The sequence below is a fragment of the Gobio gobio genome (genome assembly GCF_949357685.1).
Source record: "Gobio gobio genome assembly, chromosome: 9".
Taxonomy (NCBI): domain Eukaryota; kingdom Metazoa; phylum Chordata; class Actinopteri; order Cypriniformes; family Gobionidae; genus Gobio; species Gobio gobio.
This window is the reverse complement of record NC_137115.1, coordinates 28,754,611-28,775,509: the sequence shown is the minus strand read 5'-3', so window position 1 is coordinate 28,775,509 and position 20,899 is coordinate 28,754,611. Positions and strand designations below refer to the sequence as shown.

Sequence of the window (20,899 nt, the reverse complement as noted above, 5' to 3'; positions counted from 1 at the left end):
AGACCGGGGGAAGCAAATCTGTGCGACACAACCCCTCCCGTCATTTCAGCTCCCCCTTCAAAACAATGAAAGTATGGCGAAGCGGCTCTCCACTACTCTGCTTTCGTCAGCGAAAAAGTTAAGAAACTCAACGCTAAGCCTTCAGTACAGAGCCGAGCAGCTCCCTCGCGGGGAGTGCTTGCTGTATTTTGCCTTGTTTTTAATGCACTTTAATGTACTATATGGAAAATAATGTCTTAAATGAACTTGAGAGAAAATTAGGTGGGTGGGACAACGTGTCTGATCCGCGTCGTGTTCGGAAGCGGTAGATCTTAAAGTGACAGCAGCACCGATAATGTCTGTCATTAATGTTCATCACAGAACAACGGGAACAGAGAAAATTATAGCTTTAATGATGATTAATCTATATTTCACTTATTATTTATGCAGTTAAGGCTGGTGTTGATAACTTTATTCAATTTCTGTGTAGGCTATGTCTGACAGGGAAGGCCATGGGTAAATATAACATTTATTATAATGGGTTTATGTAAAGATTGTTTTAAGTAAAATTTTAAGCAAAATATTAAAAACTCCAATGTTTTTTAATTGCAATTAATCATGATTAATTACAGAAAAGAAATGCGATTAATTCAGGGGTTTTTTATCAATTCACAGGACTAATATTTGTTGTGACTTGAAGTACTTAAGAGTGCCGTATTTGTCCTGAAAAGTACTGAGTAAATGTGATGTTTGTTACCTCAATAAATTTAAGGTCATTCCTATTTTATGTTCTATTATATTTAACATTAAAAGCACACTCTTTTTACGACTAAAATAACAGTTAAAGAGTAAAAAAAACTGAATTTCCAAAAATGTTACCGAAAAAAAAGGAATTAGCAAAAATTAAAACGGAATTAGCAAAAATTAAAACGGAAAAAACGGAATTTGGCAAAAAATAAAACTATACTTTATAGGGCCCTAAAAATGACGCCTCCATGTCATGTAGTTTGCATGCTATACTTTAGCTTCTACACTCCGCACAAACACTTAGATATGCACCTAATAATAGCACACATTTATCTAGGCTAACGTTAGAGCGAGCAGCCATGTAAAGTTGCTACTACTTACATGTTTCAAATTATAAGCCATATTTAAGGTCAATGTATGATAGGTGAACGTTTACATTTCCAGGCCGAAATACTGTAATTTCTACAAGCACCCACCATTAACAATCTGTATCTCACAGACTGCGTGACTGCATCGAAAACAGATGCAGATCCACTTGAAATCAAGTATCCTCATGTTGCTAAACTTGCAAAATAATACCTGTCTCTGGAACATCAGTGCCAAGTGAGAGAGGGTTTTCCACTGCAGGAGACATCGTTACTCCAAGCAGATCTTGATTTGCAACAGAAAATGTTAACAAATTGATTTGAAGGGGTGAAAAAAATGAATAAATAAGTATTTTTTCTTTGAATTTGTCCTTGTTTTCCCTAAACATGGTACATACCAAACCATACCACAACCGTGACCCGAAAACCGTGATACAAACTGAACCGTGAGTAATTGGAACCGTTACACCCATAGCTAGAATTGCTTGGTTGCAAACACATCAGTAGTGTTTATAAATAAAAGCATAAAAGCATGTTTATAAATGTATATCCGTTATGTAGTTTATGGATTCAGCTCACAAAGAAATGTTTCTGACCATATTTCAAAAAAAAAAATTATAGATGTATAATTTCCAGCTAACTAAAAAATATTTGTTGCATATAAAATATTAAGAAGTAATCATTTACAGCATAAAGTATTATACAGCATTATGGAGTGATGAGTTATTGTTGTTATCAGCACCTCCTCCTGCCTCCTCTGGGGTTCCTGCAGGTCTCCAGGGTCTGAGCCAGTGGTGCTTCTCCTCACTCTGCGTCTCCTCACCACATGACTGGCCTTCATCTCATCCTCCTCATCCTCACTGCTGCTGTTACCACTGTTTCGATGCACTAGCTGATCCACTGGGAAAACTGTGTACAGATAAAAACACACAACCCAGAGGAATGAATATCTATTGTTCTTGAATTAAGCCAATTATAATTACCATTGAGTGGTGTGGCATTATGGAATGAATAAATACATTTAAAAAAAGTAGCGGTAACACTTTACAATAAGGTTTCATTTGTTAACATTAGTTAATGTATTAACTAACATTAACTACCCATGAGCAGAACATTTGTTACTGTATTTGTTCATCTTTGTTAACGTTAGTTAATAAAAAATACAGCTGTTCATGTTAGTTCACAGTGCATTAACTAATGTTAACAAGATTTTAATAAAGTATTAGTAAATGTTGGAATTAACAATAACAAAGATGAATGCTTTATAAGTGAAATTCATTATTAGTTCATGTTAACTAATGTAGTTAACTAATGTTAACTAATGAAACCTTATTGTAAAGTGTTACAAAAGAAGTAATACATTTTAAAAAAGAAAAAATTAAATAGCAATAAATAAAACTACACAGACTAGATTTAAATTTATAGTTTGGATAAACACTGATGTCTACGGAAGCGATCAAAATAGACTAAATCACCTTTTGAAAGTAACATGGTGCTTCAAATAACAATTGTATCAACTACATCATACATCAAGTGACTGTTAAAAATGTATTTGTCATTGAATCATTGAAAAAAAAAAGGGGGGGAGGGGGGGGGGGGGGGGGGCACTTCATACATCCACTAATGAAACAAGTGAAATATCATCATTCATTATTAATCAATAGTTCATTCAAACCGATTTTTTAAAAATCATTCAGATCCATTAAACATTTTAAATAGACTGCAGCAATTAACATTTGTCATAGATAGATGGATGGATGGATAGAGTTGGTCCAACACTAGCTGTAATGAAAACACTCATAAAGTAGTAGAAATGTGTAGACTTTTTACTCAATCAAAACTCTGAATACCTTTCAAACATAAAAGTTGACGGTCAGTAAATGGACTATATACACTGTGCCATCTCAGGCTTAGATTTGAGACATTATTTAGTCCTTTTATGAAGCAAAATTCATCATAATGACTCACCAAAGGACCTTTAATGTAGGTAATGTGAAGGTTTACCTACTTTTTAGGGACCAAATAGCAAAACCTGACCAACAGACACGTTTTCTGACAAATGCAATTCTGTACACACACAGTAAACACATGCTTGCAGAACACATCTCGCATGCCATGATGCAGTGCAGGAAAACAGACCTGTTTACGCTACAGTAACAAGCTAATCGACTAAACCAGCACATGACTTGTGCCCCAAAAAAACAGCTGCAGGCCTAAAGCTGTTGTGAATGTCTCCTTTGTATTTTTGTTATGCTTAAACAGCTATCGTATCAATATTAAGAGAAATACTTCATACACAAGCAGGACATTATTTAAGCATACTGGAAACACCAGAAGGAACCAAGATTCCGTAAACACTAATAAATATTAACATCTCTCCACCACAACACGATTTGAGGAATCATTCCTGTCTTGATTCAAGACAAATGCTTCGGGATAGTTAAGGGTTTGTTAAAAAAAAAAAAGATTACTGCATAAATAATCTTCCTAATCAGTTTCTACTCCTTAGTATACCTGATAGCTTAGAAGAACTTGATGTTGGCATAGAAACTATTGACTCTCTCTTTTCCAACACTTGTGCACACAGTTGCTCTTCTGTGCATGTAGAAGATTAAGGAAAATAGTCTGATGCCATTGCTGTGGTATAATGAGCACACTCAGGCCCTCAAAAGAGCAGCCAAAAAAATTAAGCAGACTGGAAGAAAAAAAAAACAGGTATTTTGAAAAAAGTCTTATTGCATACAGAAAGGCCTTAAAAACGCCAAGATCTGCTTACTTTTCGACTCTTTGAAGATAACAAACACCACCCATGGTATTTATTTGATACGGTGGGTAATTTAACAAAAAAATAATGCTTCAACTTCAGACCTTTCCAAACAGCACAGCAGTAATGACTTAAAGATTTTCCAGATTTTCCAGAAGATAAAGATTTTTTTTTACTAGCAAAATTGATACTATTAGAGAGAAAATTATAACCATGCAACCATCTACTACAGTATCACATAAGACATCATGCTACAGACCCCCTGAGGAACAATTCCATTAATTTTTGCTATAGGAGAGCAAAAACCTTTTCTGTCAAAAATACCAGACAACGGTGTTCCTTTTAGAAAGAAATGTCAGGATGTCCAGTCAGGATTTAGACCGTATCATAGTACTAAGACTGCTCTCGTTAGAGTTACAAATGATTTGCTCTTATCATCTGATCGTGGTTGTATCTCTCTATTAGTGTAACTGGATCTTAGTGCTGCATTTGATACTATCAATCACAACATTCTTTTGAATAAACCCAGAAATTATGTGGACATTAGTGGAATGGCACAGGGATGGTTCAAATTTTATCTGACCGTTACCAATTTGTAGCAGTAAATTAAGAGGTGTCATATCAAACACAAGTTCAGTATGAAGTACAAGGCTCAGTAAAGCGGCAACCTCCCGCAGTTTCTCTTGAAGCCAATATGGAAGTGACATATACTGCTATTCACCGACTGGCCGCTAGGGACAGGCTCCAGAAGGGAGCAGAATCTCATTGAGCCCCATGTTAAAATGCCCAACTTTACAAAATAAAAAAACATGTTTACAGCCTGGTACAAATTGTGGTTTTGGTATATACGGCTAATTTTGCCCTTCATGACAACTGTGAGGGGGGTGAATTTTTTTCTAACTCATTCGTTTACATTATATAAAGCATTAAAGTTCTGCATAATTAAGGGCGTGGCCACTTCGAGTGACAGGTGGATAGCCATTTATCTGCTGTCTGTTAGTCTTTGCGTCACCTCAGCTCCGTCCGCGTTCTGTCTTTTTGCCCATTTTCTGTTATCCGGGAGTGACGCGCGATGACGCGCTGCCAAGATGGCAACGGCCATCTCGTCCAAACTTTGCGCTTCAATACTGCTCATCAGAATCCTATGGGTGACGTCACGGACACTACGTCCTTTTTTTTTATATTCTATGGGCTCAGTACTAGGACCGTTGCCTTTTACTCTGTACATGCTACCCTTGGGAGATATCATTAGGAAGCATGCTGTTAGTTTTCACTGTTACGCTGATGATACTCAGCTCTATATTTCTTCGCACCCTGATCTTTCATTTGAAAGCCACATTTTTAGCATCTGTAAAACCGCATTTTTTTATCTTAAAAATATATTATGACATGCTCTCAATGAGAAATGCAGAAACGTTAGTTCATGCGTTCATGACCTCAAGGATGCTCTACTGGGTGGTTGCCCGGCATGCTTAATAAACAAACTCCAGCTGGTCCAAAATGCAGCAGCTAGAGTTCTTCCAAGAACCAGGAAGGATGACAATATTTCTGTCAACACTGCATTGGCTCCCTACTAAACATTGCATACATTTTAATATCTTGCTAATTACTTACAAAGCACTAGCTCCTCAGTACTTGAGTGTGCTCTTCACGCATTATAGTCCTTGACGCCTATTGTGATCTCAAAAATCTGGCCAGTTGATAATACCTAGAATATCAAAATCAACTGCAGACGGTAGATCATCAGTTAAATGATTGTTTGCTTCTCTGCATAAATTAGGTCAACCAGCACCGGGAACACTTACTATACACCCAATGTACTTGTTACATTGTAATAAGAATGGCATCTACGCTAATATTCGTCTTTCTGTCTCATCCTTATCCTGAGGTTACCATAGTCAGACGGATCTGTTCCACATCCAGATCAGCCTAGATATGACCAAAACGCAGCCCTAAATGTCAACAGAGACTATGTCTACTAGGCAATCCCCTGTGAAGGCCTTATCGACATGACAGCCATCGTTAGAGATCCTCAGCAAAGATGACAAGAACCTGTCCTCCACACAGACCATATGGTCAGTTTCGGCTCCACACTGGCATGATGAATCAAATCTTCAAGCAAAAGTAACTGAATGAATATTTGAATGCTACTAATCACGATCTGAGTTCTGACTTGATGCAGCCGGAATCATAAATCACACCGCGTTCATTTGCCAGAGGAGAACTGGCTTCCCAACTGCCATTCTGTCACCTGATGGAGTTTGGGTTCCTTTCCACTGTCACCTCTGGCTTGCTTAGTTGGGAACACTTAATATTAAACAATATTATTGATCTGACTGTACTGATGCTGTTGAATGAGAACTGAACTGAGCTGGACAATGACACAATTTTTTGCAAAACTGCTTGATAGATGAAATTAACTAATTTAAAAATGGATGATCTTTACAACAGAACTGAATCAACTGTTGTTCAACTGACTTCAGCTGAACAACAGCTGAAATGCATAATTTTCCTGTTATCTGTAAAGCTGCTTTGAAACAATCTGTATTGTGTAAGCCATAATATAAATAAAGGTGACAAATGCTGACACAACTAATTAGCTCACAGTGTAGTCAACTCAAGACATGGAATTGCGACATATGAAAGCACACAGCAAAGTAGGTTAAACAAACACATTACTGTGGCTTTTTCCACACACTTTACACGTTATCTCTTTTCGCAGCTATTGGCAGGGTGTTTCATCAGCCAGTTTAATGTGGCTGAACCTATTTTTGCCACATCACTTAACTCGCTCACAAACACACTCACTGTCCACAGAGCTTTATTAGCATGCTGATCACAACACGCTCACACTCCCATGGCAGAGCACCTGAGAGAGAGAGAGAGAGCTTTGAAGCTGGCTGCCATATTCCCACAGCATCCTGGAAAATCCCCATCCACTCCAACACCAGTCTGCTGCCACTCAGGAGAGAGAGAGGAACATTTCAACAAGGGCGAATGTCATGAAAACTGTTAAAAAAAAGTTAAAAAAGTGTGGATCATATTTAACCAGAAAATATTTATATTTTATATATATATATATATATATATATATATATATATATATATATATATATATATATATATATATATATATATATATATATATATATATATATATATATATATATATATATATATACATATACATATACATACACACACACACTCACCTAAAGAATTATTAGGAACACCATACTAATACTGTGTTTGACCCCCTTTCGCCTTCAGAACTGCCTTAATTCTACGTGGCATTGATTCAACAAGGTGCTGAAAGCATTCTTTAGAAATGTTGGCCCATATTGATAAGATCGCATCTTGCAGTTGATGGAGATTTGTGGGATGCACATCCAGGGCACGAAGCTCCCGTTCCACCACATCCCAAATATGCTCTATTGGGTTGAGATCTGGTGACTGTGGGGGCCATTTTATTACAGTGAACTCATTGTCATGTTCAAGAAACCAATTTGAAATGATTCGAGCTTTGTGACATGGTGCATTATCCTGCTGAAAGTAGCCATCAGAGGATGGGTACATGGTGGTCATAAAGGGATGGACATGGTCAGAAACAATGCTCAGGTAGGCCGTGGCATTTAAACGATGCCCAATTGGCACTAAGGGGCCTAAAGTGTGCCAAGAAAACATCCCCCACACCATTACACCACCACCACCAGCCTGCACAGTGGTAACAAGGCATGATGGATCCATGTTCTCATTCTGTTTATGCCAAATTCTGACTCTACCATCTGAATGTCTCAACAGAAATCGAGACTCATCAGACCAGGCAACATTTTTCCGGTCTTCAACTGTCCAATTTTGGTGAGCTTGTGCAAATTGTAGCCTCTTTTTCCTATTTGTAGTGGAGATACGGTGGGGTCTTCTGCTGTTGTAGCCCATCCGCCTCAAGGTTGTGCGTGTTGTGGCTTCACAAATGCTTTCCTGCATACCTTGGTTGTAACGAGTGGTTATTTCAGTTAAAGTTGCTCTTCTATCAGCTTGAATCAGTCGGCCCATTCTCTTCTGACCTCTAGCATCAACAAGGCATTTTCGCCCACAGGACTGCCGCATACTGGATGTTTTTCCCTTTTCACACCATTCTTTGTAAACCCTAGAAATGGTTGTGCGTGAAAATCCCAGTAACTGAGCAGATTGTGAAATACTCAGACCGGCCCGTCTGGCACCAACAACCATGCCATGCTCAAAATTGCTTAAATCACCTTTCTTTCCCATTTTGACATTCAGTTTGGAGTTCAGGAGATTGTCTTGACCAGGACCACACCCCTAAATGCATTGAAGCAACTGCCATGTGATTGGTTGATTAGATAATTGCATTAATGAGAAATTGAACAGGTGTTCCTAATAATCCTTTAGGTGAGTGTATATATATATATATGGATATATATATATATATATATATATATATATATATATATATATATATATATATATATATATATATATATATATATATATATATATATATATATATATATAAAAAAACGACCTGAAAATTTCTTTGTGAGATGCATCTATAAAATAAATACCATGGACATAATGGGAACACACTAGGAATTCCAGGGAATGATTCTAGGACATTTTGAACTTTCCAAACTGTTTGGGAATTCACCCAATTTTTTCAGGCTAATGGCAAATGACAGATGGGTGACAAATGTTATAGGACACCAAAATAATAATTATTATTAATTACTAAATAAAAATATTAAACAAAATAAGAAATATTAACATTGTATTATTTCATCATGTGTCTAAAGCTGCACAAAGACACTGAAAACACCAGATCAAGCTGCTTATGTATGAAAAAAACACATGAAAGATATTGCAACGATGGCAACTCTACAGTCTCTTCAGTAAAAACTAGGTGATTTAGTGCATTTTTTACTCTATAGCTGTGTGTTTTCGTTCCTCCCTAAAAGCCCAAACCTAATGTCCAAATCAGCTAAATCAGTGATTGTCTTAAGTCTACTGTTAATAAACAATAGGACAATAAGCAGATTTATTAAAACTGCATTAAGCTGCGAAAGAGATACTGTTCTCCATGCGGCTTTCTGTGCACGCGCTCTGAAAGAAGTGGAACACACGTACAAGCAAAGTGAACTTTGAGCTTCGGTGCATAAACGGTTAAATATACACCAAAATATGTCAAAATGCCCAGTTTGGTGACTATGCGCGTAAACATAGTCGGTTATGTCTTAAGTAAACAGAAACAGGTGGGAAATAAATTGCATGTTATATAGAGGGAATGCATGTGACGTCACCGTCGGCAGGAGTGACTGCGGTAATGACCACTGAGTGGCAAAAAGACTGAGCGACAGTATTGGTTAGCAGCGTCTATGCCGTGAAAAACACACAAAACAAATCTGAAATGGAAAAGAGCTTTGAGATTGACTGTATAAATAGATTTGACAAGAAATCTGAGGTATATTTTTACAGACTGCAGAAAATCTACAGAAAAGAAAAGCAAATGGATTGTTGCAATTCACAGAAACAACATGACTCCAGGCATTTGGATTTGCAGTTATCATTTTGTTTCAATATGTTGAATTTTGGGGTAAATTCATACCCTATATATTGTATTGTTATATATTGTAACTCATCATACTCATAAATGTCAGGAAACAAGATGCCTGGCATGGCAATATCCATGGACCACTGGATCTTTGGTAAGTTGTAAGGAACACTATATTGAGTCCAACCTTTAGTTTAAACTGATAATCATTTGTTTTACTCGCGTCTTCGCAGTTTTCCTTATTAAATCCAGTCATGCAGCAGCTCTTCTGCCACTCAGACCGGCTAAGGGGGCGTGTTCCGACAGGAAAGAGACGTCAATGCATACCCTCTATTAGATCCGTGCATTCGGTCTTAAAGTGACAGCAGCCTAATACTTGCCTTTTAGAATACTTGTCTGTGTCCTTAATGTTAATCAAACAACAAAAGACAAAGGAAAAAATAATACCCACTGCTCTTTTGTAGATTTAGTAGGATTGTTCTATATTTGAAGACTTCAGATGCAAAAGCCTCTAAGTCCGTCGGACGTTTTTCTTTAAAATAAGCCTTTTTGTCAGGCTTCTATGTATAGGTTTCTACCTCAGTACTGGTACTTCTGAATGGGCAGAGGCTGGGATTTAGTGGGTTTGAAGTGAAAGTATTTTATGAACGTATACTATATGCGGAGAGCATTCACTAAGAATCGTTATCTCCTTTTTGAGTGGCTTTTAGAGGCTTTTGCATCTGATTCTGAACTCTTCATTTAATTTATGCAGTGAAGACTATAGTGTTGTTTTAAATGTGATTAGCCTACTTTCTGTTGATAAAGACTTTTTTTTATTATTTATTTCACAGGAAAGCTATATTTTTTTTATATTTGTTAAGTTGGCCAAAAACAGTGTATTTTAGCCATGGAAATCAGCCAATAAACTGTGACAGAGATTGCAGATTATACCCAACTAAAAGCCATCTAAAAAGCTCTATGACCAGAGGCATATTAGAAAGGGAAAAAATCCACTAAAGCTTTCAGTTAGAGCTGCACGATTAATCGTTAAAAGATCGCAATCTCGATTCAAACACCCACACGATCTCATTCCTAAATGAAAACGTTTTGCCTGTGTCTATTAAACCTTTGACAAAATCTCATTGGAACATTCAAATCTCCTTATTAATTCACAGACGGGGTCACATATGTGAGCAACATGTATGTACATGCTTGTATTTTTGAGAGAAAAATGTTTATGCACAGATTTTGAAAAAAAAAATGTGTTTTAAAATTAAGGCCTCAAAACACACAATAGATATCTGTTCCCAAGACTTTTGACTCCTGTCTGTATTTGTATAGAGTTTTTTCTTCAAACTGATGTGAGAATCATTGAGTCTACTCATTCACATAAAACAATACACTGATTTAAAATTTGTAAGACAGTTTATCTTCACAAAGCCAATATGCGAGGAGGCGTGATATCTCATGAATAATTAATAAAAAAATTAATCGGAAATTAATCTCATTAATTTAATTAATAAGGATTAATATAGGCCTACTGTTTTTTGTAGGCTAAATAAAGAACCCGTATTATTAATATAAAAAAGTTGCGTATGTCCTTCGGAAGCAAAGCTCTTGCGTCTGATGTTTTGGTTTCGGTTTGTAAGCCTATCCGAATAGAACATGCATGAATATGAGAACATAAAGTGCAGGACGTGCTTTATGTAAAAGAGTTATTAAGCGCAATGAGCCATGAAAAAATCATAATGAATCATAATCTAATCGAAAAGTGAAGATTCACAGTTATCACTAACTGTATACAAGTTTGAGACTGACCTGTTCACTTGGTAGGGCATTATATTTACTTTACAAATGTTACACAGTGAGATTTTCTATGGATGTTTTATATATTAATGGATATATAGGCCTATTAATGAAATTTTCTACTGAGATTTCATTTTACTAATAAAGTTATAGTCTACAAATCATTAGAGTGAACTGACTTTGTAAATCAAGCTCTTGTGGTGCCCCCATTCGTTTCAATGTTTCACGCTTTTTGGACATGCACATCATAATAAATAGACTTGTTTTACAAAACTCTAAGAATTTTTCCATAAATGTGTCCTATATCACTGAAAATGGGAGAATCGTAGCTTTTATGTGGCATATGGCACGTAGTCAGAATAATAATGGTTAAAATGTTTTGCAATTTTAAAAAGTAAGCTTGATTTTAAAATTGGAATTTCTCAAAATCATGATTTTCTGAGGCCGAAATTCTAATAATTTTTGACATGGTCTTACTCAGTCAATTATTATGAATTAATATGATATGAATTTTGATGATACCGCAATACCGGCATGCTGCTTAAACAACGTTCGGAAAGCGGCGCAGTGCGTCATTGTTTGAGAGGGGACGCATTTCACTGTTGCACTGTACTAGTGAGAGCAGTCAGAGCACAGCTGAGATCGCATTACAGCTGATGGCTGAATCCGAGATCGCCCCCTATACCCTCATTCACTATTCCCTACGTTATCACTTTATTTGAAGGAGTGAATGAAAACGAGTGTGTGAAGTCGGACAACCGTTGTGTGTACATCGGCTGTACACTCGTTATTGCCGTGGGACCCGACCAGATATTTTGCGCCGCGGGATTACATTTCCGACTAAAACACGGTAGCGGTCGGTAACTCTGGTGTAATTTGAACGGGAGCAGGCGGTCATTCAATATCACATTCCCGACGTCCTTTCAGAACAGCATATCTTCGCTTTACTTAATCTTATCGACCACCCAGTATACAGCCTGCACTCAGGACCGTTATGCGCGCGCTGCAAGCATGGACCAGTTCTTTCTGCGTCATGCATTGTGTTTGCAGGGTCTGTGCGCGCAGCATGTGCATAATAGGGGTGGGCGATATAGCCTCAAAATTATATCACGATATTTCAAGAATATTTGCGATAACGATATTTATGACGATATAGAAAAAAATATATGGAACAAAGTTTTATTGGTAACTGCAGCTGGTAGGCAGCAGCATTTACTGTATTAGTGCAAACAAAAACATAACATAACATTTTAGTTTAACAATAACTAATGTAATTTATGCCATGGTCTGTCTGAATATTTGATTCTGATTGGCTGGAAGGTGTGCAATAAAATCGTTTAATGCACAGGTAGTTCCAAGTCAGATGAATCCTCGTTCTATATTAATGCGCTGTTTTCATTTCAGGTGTGTTTACATGGAGCACTGTAATCGGTTTAAAAGTCCAAATGAAAATGCTGCATATAAACACTGCTTTCATAAGGATACACACATTTTTCTGAATTGTTAAACTTTTTATTTTGTAACAAGTTATGAAGATAATGTTGGAATAATGACACAGACATATCCTGGCTACGCCATCTCATCTGACAGCGTTTTTGTTCCAGGCACTTTCTACTTCAACTGTGCCTGACAGAAGAATGTATTTTTCTGAGGTGTTTCTTACAGCAACACCAGATCGGTTTAGATAACGTCTCGTGTAAACTGTCCACAGAATTGTTCAATCGGAATTATGTAAAAGTGTGCATGTAAACAGGGCTATTGAAGCTCACGCACACGCACCCACACACACATCGCTCGCACACTCGCATTCAGAGAGCAGCGATCGCACTGCACATTCATGAGCACAGAAACTTGTTATTAACGCTGCCCCGCGACTATTAGCAATAAAATAGCTAAGTTACGGGATCACTACATTATATTTCTCAGCAACGATGGGGTTACATCGCAATTTTTCAGTAATAAACGCACATCTTCGTTAAGAGAGACGCTGAACAGACGCAGTCACAGGTACGAATCTCTCTCTCTCTCTCTCTCTCTCTCTCTCTCTCTCTCTCTCTCTCTCTATATATATATAATTAAACCAAATAAATGCTATAATCCATTCATTCAAATAAATGTAGTCTTACGCACTACTTTATCTCTGTGTCTGATTCAAAGAAGGCAGAATGCTAGATCTAACGAGCCGTAACTGACGAAAATAACTGTCAATGTTACCCTTCCGGTCAAATATTGCGCTGCAAACATCAATAGCAGTTTTAAGTCGTCAATGTTTAGTCAGTTGTCAAGAGGGCTGACCTCTTGTAACCAAGTAGCTCCCTTTTTAGGTACTAAGTCGTTATCGGAGGCTGACATGCTGCTCTTCATGTATACTCCGACAGGTGTTGTTGTTGTTGTTGTGCGCGCTAGGGAACGTAAATGCGCTAGGGAACTTTTTTATCATGTAAAAATGTATACCGGTATTATCGTGGACGGTATGATATGGCACACCCCTAGTGCATAACGGTCCTCAGTCTGATATATGGGAGTCTTTTTCATGTGTCATAGACGCAGATGGAAAAAAAATACCCTTTGCGCAATGTGATAAATAGAGGTCGACCGATTCATCGGCACCGATAGTTGATTGGTGGAACAATCGGTTATCGGCAAAAATCCTCACCGATAGTTTTCCCGTGTTGCGTCCGTTGCTGGAGTGGCTGAGACGGGTGCGCTGTTATTACACAGTACAAGAGCACTGAGAAGGGTCTGTTGGCATTTATATAGCACGAGAGCGGCCTCTAGAGGCGAGAAAAAAAACTAACGTGTGTTGTTTACATTACCACGTGAGGCTGCACGCTGAACCGAGAGCACACGCTGCACAGATAGCGCTGACACATCAGATGTTTAAAACACGCCAGTGAAACGGTATGAATACAGAACACTACAGTACTTGTTGTCAAATAATTATAAAGTAATACATTTCTTGACTAGATGCTGCATTCACAGGTAAAGAACAGCAGTGTGTATGTTTGTCGACGAGGCTGAGAGGACGCTAATAGCAGTACCTCTTGCAGTTAAAACATTGTGATAAAAACACACGCAAGTTCGACCCAAATGTTGCATATATAAAATTAGTGATGTGAGAAAGCAAACTGTATCATTATGCTGCCGACAGAAACATAAACAAAGCAGAAATGCGTTTTTTTTATTTATTAGATAATCGCCTTCTAAAAAAGCAGACTGTTTGGATTTGTATGAAATGGTAACACTACAATAAGATTCCATTTGTAACATTGACTAAGGTTAATAAATGCTGTGGAAGTATTGTTTATCGTTAGTATGTTAATTTTAACATTAAATTGTTTTAATTTTTATCTGGTAACCTTGGTTAATGCACTATGAACTAACATGAATGATCAAGGTACAATATTGGTCATATTAATACATGCTGTAAAAATGTATGCATAACGCTTATAGTTCATGTAAGCTAATACATCCTTGTTGCATAGGGACTTGCATAGTGTTACCTATGAAATGTGCATGCATGTTTCTAGGTTATAGGTAAAGAAACAAATTTGACCTGTAATATTTTAATGTTTAAAATATTTTCTGAAGAATTTATGTAAAAACTTCTCATTTTAATATTCATATGTATATGTTTTTAATTTAGCACATTTTCAAAGTTCAGCACTGTTTTAATTATGTTTTTTTTATCCAGTATCCATTTAAAAAACTATCGGTCGATTAATCGGTTATCGGCAAGTGCGGTCCAACCTAGTTATCGCTATCGGTAAAATCCACTATCGGTTGACCTCTAGTGATAAATGCCTAAAAGTGTTCCCGTTCAGCAGTCACAAGACTGGAACCTCGAGTTTAAGGCGGCACTCATGCATCATCACAAAGGGTCAAACTAAACTGACATTTACAAAGTCTAGGCCAGAGCAGTTTAAAAAAGAGACCACAGAAAAATATGTTGCATTTGTTTGCCAAGACATTCGACCGTATGATACTGTGTCCGGAACAGGTTTTAATCAGCTGGCCAAACAATTGGTCGACACAGCAGCAAAAATCGGAAAAGTTTAATGTCAGTGAGATACTTCCACATCCAACAACAGTATCAAGAAATATTGAAACGAGGGCTCAGAGTCTGCATAGACATGTTGTTGACGAAATCACTGCAGTAATACACAAATTCGGATGTGCAATTACCACAGACATATGGACAGAAACTTATCGCAAAACGTCTTTTTTGCCGGCAACCATCCATTACGTTAATGAGCAATCTGAGCTACATTCAAGAGTGCTTTTTGCTGTCCCTTTTGACCCCAGCACCTCAAAGACCTCAAAGTGAAAATATTTGAATGCACCTAATATTTGGCATTGATGCGACAGAAATGGGCAGAAAGATTTTGTTTTTGTTTTTGTCACAGATCGTGGAGCCAACATGATCAGTGCCTTACGAGGATTCACGAGACTAAACTGCACAGCGCACATACTAAACGTGACTCTGTCCAGTGCGTTTGGTCCTGCCGTAATGGAAATGTCTCCAGAGATCGCTGGGCTTCTAAAGGCCAATTAATACTTCTGCGTCGAGTGTACGCCGTAGTGTACGCCATATGCTACGCGCGTAGCCGACGCCGTCGTGAGCATTTATACTTCTACGCTGTTGTCCGTGTCAATGTGCACTTACACATGCAGACGCTAGTAGGCAGTGTCCTCGGGCATGTTGGTGTAATCAAGACAACAGCCGAAGAAGAAGCAGCTTGTTGAGTAGAATGTGTACATTCATGTCGGAATATCAGCAGCAGTGAGAGAGCGGCTTTTCTTGCAGCTTGAGTTGTTGTATCTAATACAAATTAAGCATCTCTAGTTGATTAGTAAAGTTAAATAAGGTGATCTGGCGCTGGAATGCGTTTGTGAAATCATGCAGAGCTCATGGCCGCTGTTTTCACTAGCGGTGGCTCGAGCAATCGATTGCTGTTGCAGGGACTTCATTCACGAAATGTACCCTAATGTGTCCCTGTTCTTGATATGCAATCACTGATTAACATCTTTGGTTTTAATGAGAAAATAAATAAACTATACTCAGCGGATCTATGTATTTATTTACTAGCATAAAAAAATCGCTGGACTACAAAATATTGTGTTATAGCAGATGTAATGAACTATCATCCCATTTCTGGACACACACTCCTAAGGCGGATTTTTTATTTATTTATTGACCTGAGGGAAGGGTTCTGGCAGACCAATCACAGCGCTTGCGATCCGCGTAGAATTGACGCGTTGTTACATTTTTGGAGAGGTGCGAGTCAGGGTACGGCGTAGGGTACACGCGCATCACACAGCCTATGGCGTAGGTCCGACGCAGAAGTATAAATTGGCCTTAACTGATGTTAAAAAGTTGGTCACATATTTCAAACACTCAGGACAGCAGGCCAAGCTAAAAAGGTCAGTGAAACAATTCGTAGAGACACGGTGGAATTTTGACATGCTGAATTCTGTATTGGAACGTACGAAGACATCGCATCTGTGCTGACTGAGAGCAATAATCATCACAAGATCATACTGTAAGATTACAAATTTATACATTGTTATATCAGAGAATGTCTAATATGGCGAGAAGTTTCACTCTCACTGAACTTCCGGCTTCTGAACTGGTTGCAGTTCCTCTCTGATTCCATATGAGGGCGCTCACAGGACGAGTGCAGAATGAATGGAGGTCTATGGCGCTATACCAATAAAAATCCACTTTTCTCAGGATATAATTTTTTATCTAGTAATTTGAATGTTGTATTCGAAAGGAAATGCAAATAAATTACACATTGCTGGGTGTTAGATTTTTTAGAGTCACTTATTTGCTTTAAAAAGTCTTTTAAAGTGTCAATGACGTCATACACATGTACGACCAGAGATACTGCTTAACGGCAATCCTTCAGTCGCTCTGGTGCTTTCGCGCTCTGCACTTTCTTTTCTCTCGAGGCATCGACAACACAGCTGACACAGGTAAATACACATGCTAGAAGAGTTTTTGTTTTGTTTGTTTCTGGTCCCGCTTCAGATGACACGATGCCATCAAGCGGGATCTCTGGTCGTAATCAGTCCTTCACTGACCAATCAGCGTTCATTAGCAGAATGCTAGCGTGTTATGGACAACAACAACTCAACCTGTAAGAAATCAAAAGGACATAAGTACTCGTTCATTCAACTTTCGACCTAAAACCCATGTTGAACTTGCAAAATCTACAATCATTTCTGAGATTTCTCAACGGTAATCGGGTGAAAGAGACAAATTTAGCCGTCAAGCCCCATTGACTTCCATTCATTTTGCACTCATGGCGATCGCCCCCAGTGGAACTCTGGTGGTACTACAACCAAAATTCTGTACAACAGGGCTTAATAGGGAGTGGGCAGGCTCTCCGTAGACGGGCTCTGGTTATATCTAGGTTCCAATGTAATAGAATATAACTGAAAACAATATCTATATTTGTGTTTTACATTTTGAAGTAAACTTGAGGCTAAGGAGATTACGTCAGGCTGTGTAAGTGGTTGAGACATTAAGTCTTTTGTCTTTATGCATTTTCCTGACTATTTACCATGACAAGTTTAGAGCAATACTGCCTGAGTGATTGGATTAGTGCCATTCAAATGCATAGATGCTGTTACGCTGATTGAATCTGGACGAGAGACACAGTTATGTAGGGTGTGTCCTTTTTACCTATACAACATTTGCATTGTATTGTTCAGAGTGTCCCCTCCTCTGCTGTATAACCCCTCCCCCTTTGGAATGTATATAACCTATCAGGTATACTGTTAAATCATACTGTTTTCGGACGACCTGCAGCACAGAGAGTTCTCATTAAAAGAATCACTTCTGTTTTGATCCCGACGTCTCCTGGTCTCTACTTCAAGAAACAACAGAAGTTCACAACAATACGCATCAACGCCAGCAGGGCTCCAGAGTGCGACTAAATGGTCGCATTTTGCGACTAAAATTTGAGAGTGTGCGACTGAATTTTACATCCAGTAGCACATGTGCGACCAGTAAATTTGCCTGCTGTCGGTACTGGAGAAATTAAGAAAATACACTTACTAATTATAATTGATAGACGTTATGTCTGGCAAATTCTATCTTTGCCAGCCGTTTCTATATGAGATAATATTAAACCATTTGTCCGTGATGCATTTTTGCCATTCGCAATCCAGAAGAGAGAGAAAGCGGGCAAACTCACGTGGAGCTACAGCGAACACACACGTCAGTCAGCTTAATGAGTGACGATGGCCAAGAGAACTAAACAAAAGTTTAGTCTGCTTAAACTTTAGGGATGTGCTGTGATATTAATCTAATTTTATTTTCGATTTTGGCTTCCAAGAATTATAAAAAGATGATATGAGGTAAAACTATAGCTGTGTTCAGTCGAGCGCGACATCCTTCACAGCCTTGGGCTGTCATTTCTCCTTAAACCTAAACTAAACGTCAGATTCAGTGATTGTTGTAAACTGCAGTCTCTACTGTTGCTAAACTGCGGGATGCGTTTGATAATAAAGAGCTATTAAATGCACAATAATCCCTGCTGTTTCCAACTTCAAGGCGGCGTGTGTGCTGCGAAATGGACCGACTTGCACTTAATATTTTAGGCTTCGTGTGCACGTCTAAACCATCAAATAAACAACAAATAGCCGGTGTCAAAATGACCGGATTGGAGAGTAGTTATTTTAATAGTTTATATCTTAAATGGGCGTAAATAGTTTGGAGAAATAGGAGGATTTTTTTAGTTCTACATTCGATCGGTCTTAAAGGGGCAGCGTCTAATAAACCTGCTGACGATTGACCCATTAATTCGAATCGAACAAAAGGCAAATAGAAAATATTCACATCTCTTGAATTAATAACTTTAGCTTTTATAAGCATTAATCTATCAATTTATACAGTGAAAACTATGCAGTGTTATTTTACATTTCATTACTTTATTAGATTTATTTGTAGGTGTGTTCTTTACTGTAATATTAATGTTAGCAGACCTTCTGAATGCCTGCACACTGGTCCATTTACAAATAGATGTTTTATATTTTTGTTCAAACTTTGCGATTTCTTTTGCTATAGATATTTTACTTTTCAGATTATAAAGCCATGTTAATTATGTTCTTAATTATGTTTAGTTTTTTTTATTATAAAAAAATAAATAAAGTATAATAAAAAGAACCGGTAAGAATACTGTTAAAGTACCGGATCGATAAGCAGTATCGGTAAGAGTAGTAATACCATTAAAACCTTAACGATACCGATCCCTATAAGTAATACAGTGGAAATTAGTAGATTTGGTTAGCATGTTGATTTACGGTGTGCGCCCCTAAAATTTTCAGTTGGGGGCCACTGTGCTCCTAGTGAAAAAAGTTAGTCTGGAGCCCTGGCCAGCACGCTCAAGTTACTAGTAGCATTCCTAAAACCCTTCAAAGAGGCAATTGACAACTTGGAAACCGACAACACAACTCCAAGTTCCTCACTAGTTCTTCCGTGGTCTGTGCGATTAATTGAGCACTGTACATCAGCCACAAAACGCCCTCTACTCTCTGAAATCGCAATAGTCTGTGTGAAACGGCTGAAAGAACTACTGTCAACAGATAGCACTTTGCCAAATTAGGTTCACATGCTTTATAGAATAGCAACCTTTCTGACGCCAAATCTGCGAAGTTTGAAAATGTTGGATGAAAGAGGGCGTCAGGAGGTGATACAGGATGTCAAGGAGATAATCGAAGATTTAAAGTTTGATACCCATGGTGAGGATGTTGAGCCAACACCTGCCAAAAGGCCTGTTCTCTCTAAATTTTCAGATTGGGAGGACAATGAAGAATCAGTTGGATCGAAATCACTAGATATTCAGATTCAGGAGTACAGGACCATGAAACTTGAACTATCAAGTCAACAAAAAGTTTTGCAGTGGTGGAATTCACATCAGTCCCAGTTTCCTGCTCTGAGCAACCTTGCAAGATATGTCCTCTGCATCCCGGCCACGAGTACACCTTCCGAGAGAGCATTCAGCCTTTGCGGTCAGATTTTGGAGGAAAGACGTTCGGTATTGAAACCTTCATCAGTCAATATGAATAAAAATAACAAATAGGCTTCAATTTTTGTACATTTTTATTTATTTTTTCTCTGTGACATTTTTTCCTGTTGGCAGCGAAATGTTCCATTTTGTATCTTGTCAAGGCGAATAAAATAATAAACACAATTTTTGTGCAGACTACATTTTTATTTTCTCCGTGGAAATTTAAATGTGAAATTCTAGAAACGAGATCTAAATTTAGCGGGATGGTCGGGTTGGGAAGAAAATTATTCTAAGCAGACAGCGGGCGAACAAAGAGTGTATACAGTGAGGAAAATAAGTATTTGAACACCCTGCTATTTTGCAAGTTCTCCCACTTAGAAATCATGGAGGGGTCTGAAATTGTCATCGTAGGTGCATGTCCACTGTGAGAGACATAATCTAAAAAAAAAAATCGAGAAATCACAATGTATGATTTTTTAACTATTTATTTGTATGATACAGCTGCAAATAAGTATTTGAACACCTGTCTATCAGCTAGAATTCTGACCCTCAAAGACCTGTTAGTCTGCCTTTAAAATGTCCACCTCCACTCCATTTATTATCCTAAATTAGATGCACCTTTTTGAGGTCGTAAGCTGCATTAAGACAGCTGTCCACCCCATACAATCAG

The 20,899-nt window shown here is 37.9% G+C and overlaps 1 protein-coding gene across 11 annotated transcripts in view; it reads right to left on the bottom strand.

Annotated features, from left to right (window-relative positions):
* The window catches only part of ccpg1 (cell cycle progression 1), a 49,629-nt gene that overhangs the window by 16,007 nt on the left and 12,723 nt on the right, over positions 1-20,899 (bottom strand). For 10 of the 11 annotated variants that reach the window (XM_079824935.1, XM_079824929.1, XM_079824931.1 and 7 more), the window contains one exon: positions 1,834-2,000. In XM_079824935.1, the coding sequence (XP_079681061.1) occupies positions 1,834-2,000 (167 nt within the window). Of the gene's footprint in view, positions 1-1,833; positions 2,001-6,724; positions 6,811-20,899 lie in introns of all 11 variants that reach the window. The other variant, XM_079824928.1, reaches the window with a different exon arrangement.